The sequence below is a fragment of the Globicephala melas genome, chromosome 1 (genome assembly GCF_963455315.2).
Source record: "Globicephala melas chromosome 1, mGloMel1.2, whole genome shotgun sequence".
NCBI classification, from domain to species: domain Eukaryota; kingdom Metazoa; phylum Chordata; class Mammalia; order Artiodactyla; family Delphinidae; genus Globicephala; species Globicephala melas.
In genome coordinates, this window is record NC_083314.1 from 1914445 (window position 1) to 1925961 (window position 11517).

Below are 11517 nucleotides of genomic sequence, written 5' to 3' on the forward strand. Positions count from 1 at the left end.
GTTCTTACCTCCCCTGGTAATCTCACGTATCCGATACCCTGGTCCATTTTTATCTCACAGGGATGCTCTTCAGATATTTCATCAATGGTGAAAGAGGCTCAAAAGCAAGTGATCCAGATCGTACACCAAGCCATCAAGTACGCGGGGCAGCTAGCAGCTCTCAGCGGGGACCAGCTGCGCTCCCTGGAGAGCAGCGACTGCGGGGCTGCCGGCCTCCAGGTAACTCGGCAGCGTTCGTGGTGGAAGCCTTCATCTCAGGGAACAGTAGGGGCTTCTGATAGTGGTGTTGCTAAGCAGGATGAGTAGCAGCACATCCTTTACTAGTTTAGCAGGAGATTGAAAGCTGTCCCAGTCTAAGTGGTTAAATGCACCTGATGATCTGGGATCCTCGCCGTGCCTTCCAGATCTTTGGCTTGAAGGTCTGCCATGTGCCGGCCAACATGTGAAGAATGTAATTACGTTTGCAAGTCATTCTAGAAGATGTGTATTTGCTTGCTTTAATTATTCATGCTACTGAAAACATAATATTGTATTAAAACGTTCTAGCAACGCGGTGTCCTGTCTAAGAGGATGAACATTCTTTAACATATAGTATGTGGGATACAAAATTACAGACTGGCTAATTTTTTTTCCTCATGCACCGTTAGTTCTTATTCTAGCTTTTGTTGAATTAATCAACTTGGAATGTATTACAGTCCTAAAATAAGCAGAAAATATAACTTAATTATTTGGTAATTTAAAAAGAATGTAGAACTTGAATTTGCCAGTTAACGCTTAAAAACTTTTCCTAGGATGATTTCATGGGTGCTGTTTGTGATGGTGTAGGCTTGGGAATGGAGAGTCTCCTAGATTCTGGCCTAGAAAAAGCAAAAGAGCTTGAGCGTGCACTCCGAAGGCAGAGTCCCCAAGATGAGGTAAGACGAACAAGGCGATGTCCTGTATAGTACCAGCCGGTATGTAAAGCTGGTTTTTAAACATAGTTTAACTCAGTCAGTGGCTGAGGTTTTTATAAATCTATGTATTTTAGCTTGTGTTGGATTGTTTTTTACTGAAAAGGCTGTTGACGTCATCACTCATGGTGACATTTCCCAGGTTACACCTGAGTCACTGCAGCCCCTTTTGTGGTTCGTGCTTTGCTGGTCCTGCCCGGGCTGCCTGGGGATAAACTGAGCGGACAGAGTGTGTCAGCGACCCCTAGTGGCCACTTTCCGCTTCTCTTTTTCTTCCTCGTCTTTATTCAGGACTCTGCTCTTCCACTTGAGAATGGAAACTACCATTTATCGATCCACTGTCTTGAACAAGGGGAGTTCACATCAGTTGTCTCGTATCAAGATATAGGACCAAAGGAGATGTGGGTGGCCTCCTGGGACAGGCCTGTCCCCACCTCCTCCAGCTAATTCATGTCACAGTACAAAGCCAGTGCTGGCTCACAGGGGGGCTGTGGGGACCAGCTGGATCTTGCCATTGGAGGACCTGTGTGTGTGACCCGGCTCCGTCACCTTCCAGCAGTTGTTTACCGAGTCGCTTAGTGTTCTGAGCCTGTTTTCTTCACCTGTCATGTGTGATAACACCCGTGGCACAGGTTGTGAGCCGTTTACTTATTAAGTGACTCCTGGTAGCAGGTACTGGACCAGGTGTTTACACGGAGTAGAGGTGACCCTCACTCACCACCTTGCGGGGGGCGGTGGTTACTGCCGGTCCCGTGGCTTCACTGAGCCGGGGCACCTAGTCTCCCTGAGTCGGGGTCTTATGTTCTACCTGCTTGACTCCCAAAGTCAGCCTGCCACGTGGAAGTCACTGATTACGCACCAGTCTTCTCTGTTGAGAGTTTGTATTAGTGAGTCGGGAATTAGGAAGGTAGAAGTTCAAACCTTGTGACGGTGGATTTCAGGTTGGTCTGTTCTAGAGTCTTGTTGTAACACCTGTTGTTAGAACCATATCTGAAGGAGCTCCCCGGGGACACTCGGGTTCCTGAGGTCACCCGTGTGGGTGAAGATTTACGTACGTGGTGGTGATCTGGGGAAGGCAGGTGCGTGGAGGGCTGTCGGTTCCCACCCCTCTGGGGGGCTGTTTACAGGAAGGCGGGGAAAGTGAGAGTTCTTTCTTCCTCTTGGGGAAGCCTTTGCGTTGGTGTATTTCTAGCTCCCTTAGCTGAGGGGAAGCTTCTCATTGAGCCAGAGGGGCTCCCCGTCCTTCCGTCAGATGATGGGGCTTTATCTCTGCCCAGGGCAGCTCAGAGCTGGGAGACGCTGAACGCTGAGTTGCTTCCCCAGGTCCCGTGTAGCCGTGAGCAGCCGCCTGAGCCTCGGCTGTACCATTTACAAGGTGAGGACGGACCATGCTCACTTCCTAAGCTGCTCTGAGCATCCTACGAGATTAAGAACAGCGTGCAGGAAATCCTAACCGTAGACATTCTGCTTGCACTTTCCTATCTCACTTTGTGTCTTGTTTTGTTTTTAAAATAAACACATTCCAAAGGAGCTCACATTGTCACTGCCTCAAGGTCTGTGGGTCTAATTGTGTCCAGGGGACACGAGGCTGATTTGGGTTCCTTGATGCGGCTCTGCAGGCAGGGCGCTCCGCCAGCGCAGCTGACGCCGGAGCCTGGCTGTGCCCTGCAGCAGTGGCGGTGACATTCATCACTAACACTTTACTTATCGCTGTTTGCAAAGTAGAATTTCCACTGGCAAGGAGTGCAGAAGGGTGCAGAGTAAGTTAATGAACGGTGCAGGTGGGATAGTGCGTGTGGGTGCGTTTAGCAGGTGCTGAAGCAGGTGCAGGTGTTGGCGCTGGTCTTTTGTTTTTGAATTGTATTTTATTTATTTTTGTATACAGCAGGTTCTTATTAGTCATTGGTTTTATACACATCAGTGTCTATACGTCAATCCCAATCGCCCAATTGATCCCACCCCCACCCCCGCCCCCGCTGCGGCTTCCCCCGCTTGGTGTCCATACGTTTGCTCTCCACATCTGTGTCTCAATTTCTGCCCTGCAAACCGGTTCATCTGTACCATTTTTCTAGATGTCACATATATGCGTTAATATACGATCTTTGTTTTTCTCTTTCTGACTGACTTCACTCTGTATGACAGTCTTTAGGTCCGTCCACATCTCAACAAATGACCCAAATTCGTTCCTTTTCATGGCTGAGTAATATTCCATTGTATATATGTACCACATCTTCTGTATCCATTCGTCTGTTGATGGGGACGCTGGTCTTGTTTTGAGGAAGTAAACAGCTAAAGGGTCAGGCCCCTCGTCACAGAATTGACGGGATCTGCATTTCCATGTGGACCTCTGCTCCCACCCCATCCTCTCCTTTCCTCTCTGCAGAAGGCCACAGCAGTGTGCTCACGGCGGGGGTTTAGTTTATCGTATTCTTAAAAGTTAAACTCGTAAGAACCCACAGAAGGAGAACAAATATCTGAAGAAATACAAAATCGGCTCAGACATAAGGCATTGGAGTTGTATTTTCAAGCTGGAGTCTAGAGGGAAAAAACAGAATTTGGGTGCTCTTTTTTTTTTTTTTTTACCACAGAGAGGAAATTTGAGTTAGACCCAGGGAAGGGCTCTGTGGGAAAAGCCAGTTACATGCTTCAGCAGCTCGCGTGGCAGAAGTGCTGCGGGACACAACCAAGCAGCACAAGCCACAGCTTAGAATGGGGGGTGGGGAGGGGTCCCACCCGGGTTCTGACCTAGGCCTCGGGGTCTGGTTCCATGTTGTAAAGTGAGGACAGGCGCGTCTGCAGCACGGGGCCCTGGTGGAGAATCAACTGAGCATCAAGTGGTAAAGCACGTGAAAGTGAACTGGCTCAGACAAAGATACGTGCTGTGTGAGCTCATGTGTGTGTAGAATCTAGAAAACCCAAGCTCACTGAAACAGGTGGGTGGAGCGGGGGGAGAGTGGGCCGGCGGGCAGGGGGTGCAGACTTGCAGCTGTAAGATAAACGAGTCCCGGGGGTGTGACGTGCACGGTGGTGGTTGACGGTACTGTGGTTTATGTTTGAGCGCTGCTGAGAGAACAGATCCTGAAAGTTCTCAAGAAACAAAATCGTGTAACTGTGAGGCGACAGATATTAACTAGACTTGCGGTGATCATTTTACGGTACATACAGGTATTGAATCATGCTGTACACCTGGAACCAATACAGTGTCTCTGTCGGTTTATCTCGGGGGACTGGTGAATGCATGTAAAGTTCTGAGGGTGTGATCTTTTTCTGGACACGTTAGTTATCTCACCCCCTTCCAAAGGAGGTTTTGGAAATTTCTTTTCTATAAATATTTAAGTAGGCAAATGCTGTTACTACAGCAAACATCAGAGGGTATCCACATTTAGTGTAGAATCTGTGTGTGATTTCTTTAGAAAGAAATTCCACTCGTGTGATTCAGACACTCCAGTCTCGTGACTACTAGACGAGAACTCTTTTCCCTGGCAGGTCCCGTGGAGTTCCAGGGTTTTTATACTTCTAAATAGTTATTTGTATAACAGAATATTTTAACTTTCTCTGTAGGTTACCGAGCAGATGAAAGCTAATGCCGTAGGATTGATTGAATCCCTTGAAAGCCTCTTTGCTGAGTGGAAAACAGTAAGAAAAGCATTAAATTGTTTTTAGGGTTAATTTTGTTTAGTGTACTTCATTTGGTTCCAGCGTGGATGTGTTTATTTCAGTTTCTGTCTTTAGCCAGTGACTCCTCTGTGCACGTTTAGTAGAAGCAGGTACAGTAGCTCTCAAGCTTCTTCCTCTTGGCGTCCTAGCTTACTAGGTTTAGCGATGGATAAAACAGTGTGCAGAGATTGAGTAGTAGTCATGTATTTTATCTGTTTCTTCCTGCTGCTGGTTTAGTAACGGTCAGCTTCTGCTTGAATAGTCAGCAGAGGCTAAAAAATTGTGTTTAACAATCAGTATGCTCAGAGATTTTAAAATACAGGCAAATTAGATAAATTATTTTATTCTCATGTCACAGGTAAATAGAAAAATATTATAAGCTAAGTATATAATCAGTGTGTTACAAAGGAGAGAAATTTCTGTGGCTTGAAAGTGTTTGTTTAAATAAAATAAACGGGAGATATAAAGTTGAACCCTTAAAAATTAAATAAGTTTATCTTTTATGATGTTGGATAATAAATGGTAGGTACTGCTGTTTTAAACTATGAACTTTATTTACACAGAAAAGCTTCAGAACTCAAGTACAAGAAGAAAATTCTGGATACCAAGATTTGAAGAAGATGCTTAATTTTGCCCCAGAATTCTTGAAGTTAAAACATTGCTTAGAGCAAACTATTCAAATTATTATTTCTGCGCTGAGAGGTATATACTGCAAATGGAATTTATGGTTAATCAGAATTTGACAGTTTGAGGAATCTCAGACATCTTCTCGTTTCTAGTCTGGTTCATTCACTGGGGCCTGCTCAATGCTCCTTCACTGACATTAATTACCTGTAGGAACTTGTGGGATTGAATTCCCACTTAGCATCTGTAAGTTCCTCTGCCTCAATGACTAGATCCTAAGAGGCAGGTTGCTTATTTAGCAGATAAACTGAATAATCTTAAGTGGTTTCAAATTGCCTTGAGGGGTCACTTTGGCTTAAAGGGCGTCTTGAGTCCATCACAGCGCTCACTACCTGGTGAGGAACGCCAAGGGTGACGGCCTTTCCCTTCTCCTTGCACAGGGCACCGCGGCCACGTAGCACTCCTCCAGGACTGTGTCCAGAGTCTCTGCAGCTCGGCCAGGGGTCTCCACGGCGACCGAGCCCGCCACAGGGAGCTGGAATCTCGAGCTACCTCACTCCTCTTGGGTTTTGGATTTGAAGAAAGACCTGGTTTGTTGGGACCCTGGGAAGCTTGTGATGGGGATCCCACAGCAGCAGGACGAGAGCAGCCTGAGCCAGACAGGCCCGGCCCCTGGAGGACCCGAGGTGTACCCAAGCGGGTGTATGAGCTCCCGGGCCCGGCCCCGGGGGGCTCAGAGCAGGGCGCACTGCCCACCCAGGAGGGCGCTGGTCGGGGGTCTCCCACCGCCGGAGAGCAGAGTGACCACTTCACAGACATCTAGTCTGTGGGTGGCCTCCTGTTGGGTGTGGACATATAAACGCAGTGGATCCTGATTCCAGATGCCTGTGTGTGCACCCAGAGGTTTCCCAGCAGACGGTTTAAAACAGGTATTTACTATGTTGGAACTTTGTGGCAATAGGATGGAATCAGGAGTTCAAAGCCAAGTGAACCTTCCTCTGGTTTTCCGTCGCCTTGAATTGTAAGTGTTCATCTTTGACGCTGACGTGCGGTCTCTGGTTGGCTCACTAGCCTGTCGGTAAAGGGTTTTTGTGGTGATTGTGAGTTATTTTCCTGTGAGTGGAAACTTTTGTGCCTGTATCTGTGCTCCCCTGCAAATAGCAACGATGAGTTTTATGGTGAAACTGCTAAAACAGGTCTAACCAGAGCAGCTTAACTTGCCCCGGTAAATCTAAAGCTCTTTTCTTGAAGGGTTAACTGGCTGCTGTTCTGAGTAGCGTGTTCAGGACACAGTTTCCTGTTTCTTTCCAAATTATAAGGCGCTTCCTAAGTATGGTATAGTTTACATTAACAGTGCGGCTTGCTGGCGTACTAGTTTACTTCGTTATCCGTTGGGGGTCATATTAGGGGCTGTGCGAGTATCATTTACAACCAGTTAAACACTGCCAGAAGCACACTTGACGGTTAGATGAGGTTGGGAGGCCAGAGGCTGGGTCGTTCCTTGATAATCCTTGTTTGATAAGCGAGCAATGAGAGCTTGTGTGTGATCTGATGACGATTAAAGGGCCTCACTATGTCTCACAGCTTTATCTACAGTCAGGTAATAAAGATGACATTGTACTTCAGGCGTCTTCCACTGAGGAAATAGTTTGACATTTCTGACGGCAGAAATGTATGTAAAATGAAGAGATACACAGTGGCCTTGCTTGGGTGATGTCAAGCATTTCCTGGAGAAGAATTATTTTAACCGACCAGGTCTTTCCCTCGCAGACACACTGCGTGCTCGGCACGGCTGCTGGGAGCCAGCTGTCGGTGCCAGGGCTGAGTGTGATGCTTTTCTCATTGGGCAGAGCTTGTTCTGACACAGTGACCAGTATTTATTTACGGTGTTAATGAACCACGTGTCTTCAGGTGCTTTGAAATGGTGCAGTGTAAGAAATGTGCTTTTGTTTTCTTTCTCTTTTATTTTTGGCGTTTGCGCTTGTATTCCTTCTGAGGTTCCGTGTGTATTTGTCGTAGCTGATGCTCTACCAAGGGGCACTTTGATCTGAAGTTTTACGAAGAGTAGGTGTGCAGACAAGGATCCTCTGAAGGTCTTAAAGTATTAGTTTGGTGGGTTTTATCTTAATTTTCAGTATTTAATCTTTACTTTTGCTTTCTAAACTCATGACTTCATTGGTCAGAAACCTTTCTTTATTGTCTTTGTAAAATTTTGTATATACATGTGTTTATACTCTGGGCCGTTACATGATATTTGATCCAAGGGTGGAAAACATATTAGAATCATGTGTGCTAATAAGACGTGTTATAATAAAGGAGATGCCTTCAACAGGTCTCGCCTTGTGGTCTCAGTTCTCACTCCTGTTTGTAAAGTTAGTGTCTGTCGTCCTTTCCCATCACCAGTCACAAGACCATTGTCATTGTGCCCACAAGGCCGCCCTCGGGGGCACCTGCCACGTGTGGACGGTCACCGTTTCAGAGACAGTCTCACTCCTCGCCTGCCTTCCCCATGCCTCCGTCACCCGGCCGGACGCTGGCTCCACTGCCCTTCCTCCGTGCAGTCCCCCGTCGGCACCTTCCTCTTCATCCCCAAGGGCGAAGCTCGGCTGGGAGGCCGCTCGTGACCCATGTCACTCCCCGGACCCCCTGCTCCGTTGTGCCCAGCGCCCACGTCCAGGAGACTCTTCAGCCTCTGAGCTTATCTCCTCGAGTCCTTCTCCCCAAGAACAAGCGATGCCCAGATACAGCGCGTGGCGTTCAGTCCTATAGACATCTCCCAATGCGCCACCCGCTCCGGGCCGCCCAGGGGGCCCGTGCGTCCCGCCTCCGGGCTTTGGCCGACTCGGAAAGCATCCCTCCTCCTCTCCACCTTGTCTAGTCCTGCCCGTCTCTCAGATTCTGGAAGTGTCTCAGTCATATTAACTGTAACGCTGGGGACGTGACGGGCGGGGCCCTGAGATGCTGAGGAGACAGCGGCAGAGGACCTTCAGAAGGGGGACGACAGGTCACTGCAGCGGTGACACGGTGTGGCCGGTGCCCCAACGTGACGGGCGGGAGGCTCCCCACCCGAAGGCCGAGACGAGCAAGGTCGGACCTGGGACAGGGCGGCAGCAGAGGGAACTGCATGTGCAAGCCTGCAGGACGGCGGGGTTGGGGCGTGACCAGTGGGGCTGGGCTGCTGCGGGGGGCTGAGCGGGGTGGGGGGGTGGCTAGGCCGGGAGCGTCCTCACAAGGACCTCAGGAGAGGCCTGGCCCCGTAGCAAGGCCCTTGAATCGTTGTAAGCTGGGAAGTGATCTCAAATTTGGATTCGTGGAGCATCCCTCTGTGTGGGGGATAGAGCGTGGGTTGGAACGGCTGAGAGTTGATCTCCAGGATGCCTGGACCAGGGTCACGGATGCAGCTGGAGACAGTGAGAGGGTCCTAGAAACGTTCGCGGGGGGCGGGGGGGGGGAACGGACCAGACTTGGTGACCTGGCAAAGGGAGGACCAGGGAACGGAGGCAAAAGCCTGCTGTCCAGACGTTCGGCCTGAGCAGCCAGGTGGGGTGGGTACCACTGACCGGGGTAGGAAACTCCAGAGGAGGGGGCGTGGGGAGGTGGGCTCGTTCACCACAGCTGCTGTGACAGGTACCACAGCCGGCAGCTGAAACAGCAGGAACTGAGTGTCTCCCAGTCTGGCGGCCAGAGTCCAAGTTCAGGTGTCAGCGGGTTGCTTCCTCCTGAGGCTGAAAGGGAGGATCTGGTCCAGGCCCCCTGCGCCCCCCTCCCCTCCACAGGCTTGTGCATGTCTGTCTCCAAATTTCTCCCTTTTATCAGGACAACAGTCATATTGGATTGGGGCCTCCCTTAATCCTCTCATTTTAACTTGATTATCTCTGTAGGGACCCTCTCTCCAAATAGGGTCACATTCTCAGGTGCTGGAGGTTAGGATTTCAACATATAAATTTGCGGGGTGCGGGGGGGGACACAGCTCAACCCATAAGAGGAGCTGTAATGAACTTAGTTTTAGATCTGTTGATCTGAGTTCTCTGGGCACATCCAAGGCGTGGTGTCCAATAGGAAGTTGAAAGGATGAGTCTGAAGCGTGAGAGGGTTTATGGGTCTTTTATATTTTCATACTGTGGTGTGTCTTTCCCTTTTTCATATAAACCTCATCGCTCCAATCAGTAGGTATGTTGCCTGATGGGAGTTTAGTGGATCATTTAATTCTTACAGTGGCTATCATGTAAACAGAAGCACTCAGCTCCATTTTACAGAAGAATGAACAAAAAATTTTGAGAAGTTGAACTGTTTGTCCAAAATCACACAGTGAGAAATAATTAGAATTAGGCCTCAGATACAAGTTTATAAACTCCAAATATCACACTTCTTTGTAAATCTCAGTAGATGGAGGGGTAGAGGGAGGAAGAGAGGGTTGGATGATGAATAGAAGGACGAGTGGTTGGATGGATGGATGGATGGACAAGTGGATGGGTGGGTGAGTGGGTGGGTGGGTGGATGGATGGACGGATGGACAAGTGGATGGATGGACAAATGGATGGACAGATGGACGGACAAGTGGATGGGTGGGTGGATGGATGGACAAATGGATGGACAGATGGACGGACAAGTGGATGGGTGGGTGGGTGAGTGGGTGGGTGGGTGGATGGATGGATGGATGGGTGGATGGACAAGTGGATGGATGGATGGACGGGTGGATGGATGGGTGAGTGGGTGCATGGATGGATGGATGCGTGGATGGATGGATGGATGGATGGATGGATGGATGGACGGACGGATGGATGGACGAGTGGATGGATGGATGGATGGGTGGATGGATGGGTGAGTGGGTGGGTGGACGGATGGATGGATGGATGGATGGATGCGTGGATGGATGGATGGATGGATGGACGGATGGATGGATGGGTGAGTGGGTGGGTGGGTAGGTGGGTGGATGGATGGATGGATGGGTGGATGGATGCGTGGATGGATGGATGGATGGACGGATGGATGGACAAGTGGATGGATGGATGGACGGGTGGATGGATGGGTGAGTGGGTGGGTGGGTGGATGGATGGATGGATGGGTGGATGGATGGATGGACAAGTGGATGGATGGATGGATGGGTGGGTGAGTGGGTGGGTGGGTGGGTGGATGGATGGATGGGTGGATGGGTGGGTGAGTGGGTGGGTGGGTGGATGGATGGATGGGTGGATGGGTGGGTGAGTGGGTGGGTGGGTGGGTGGGTGGATGGATGCGTGGATGGATGGATGATGACAAGAGCTCACATTTGTTGAGAATTTACTGTGGGCAGTTACTAAACTAAAGCAGTGTACATGCAGCTGCTCATGTAATCATCAGATAACTCTACGAGGGAGATGCTGTTGTTATCCTTACAAGCCAAGATGAAGGAAGTGACGCTTGGGGTGGGGGGTGATTCTCCTGGGGTTATAGGGTTAGGAAGTGGGTGGAGCCTAGGTTAGAACCCAAGCCTGTTTCAGAATTTTTAGTCTCTCTGCTAATTAATGCAGTTCTCTGAGAGTGTAGATGCCACTGCAACATTCAGATCCTCCCTGGTTTCATTTGAGTCTATAATTAGTAAGCATTTTTTTTAAGACTGTAGGTGGGCAGGATGACACCTACTCGCTGTGGGAAGCCCCTTCCTTTCTTTGCCCCTCTGAGAGCTGTCTTGCTGCCATTCTGGGTACCATGATGAGGACCATAAACTTTAAGGCATTCACGTTTTAAATGTCTTCTCATTTTTTATCCGCCCTAGCCGTGACATCCTCCCTGGCAAGCTCAGTTTTTTTCAGATCAACTTTTTAAGTGAAGCATGACAGATACATAAAATTCACAAATCACGTGTCCTACAAGAATTTTCACTATGTGAAGACATCAGTGTAGCCACGACCTAGGCAAAGGAGCAGAATATTACAGACACCCAGTGGCCCTCCTCATGCCCGCTCCTGTCATTGCCCCGAAAGGTGACCCCCTGCCCTACTTGTAACACCATCGTTAGTTGTGCCTGTTTGAGCCTCATACAGGTGGCGTTACACCTGTGGGTTCCTTAGTGTCTGACTTCTGCTCGGTGTCATGTTTGTGACTAGCAGCCGGTCATCCATTTTCACTGCTGTATAGTATTCCCCTGTGTGACCATATCACAACTTAACATATGTGTGGGTAAGTTGCCAGCTGCCCACCCACCCCCTCCCACCCGTCTGCCATACCCTTGGGCCTGTAACCTTTCAGTGCCTTCCCCCTGCCATGGCTTTGGCCGTCTGACTGGCTTTGGCTAAGAGGACATTAG

The 11517-nt window shown here is 49.2% G+C and overlaps 1 protein-coding gene across 1 annotated transcript in view; it reads left to right on the forward strand.

Moving 5' to 3' along the window:
* Positions 1 to 7494, forward strand: part of KIF14 (kinesin family member 14) — a 49050-nt gene extending 41556 nt beyond the window's left edge. Inside the window, exons 25-29 of the mRNA XM_030844298.2 lie at positions 61 to 219; positions 792 to 914; positions 4512 to 4586; positions 5171 to 5309; positions 5672 to 7494. Coding sequence (XP_030700158.2) covers positions 61 to 219; positions 792 to 914; positions 4512 to 4586; positions 5171 to 5309; positions 5672 to 6054 — 879 coding nt within the window. The 3' untranslated portion in view covers positions 6055 to 7494. The remainder of the gene's footprint in view (positions 1 to 60; positions 220 to 791; positions 915 to 4511; positions 4587 to 5170; positions 5310 to 5671) is intronic.
* The last annotated feature ends 4023 nt before the right edge of the window (positions 7495 to 11517 follow it).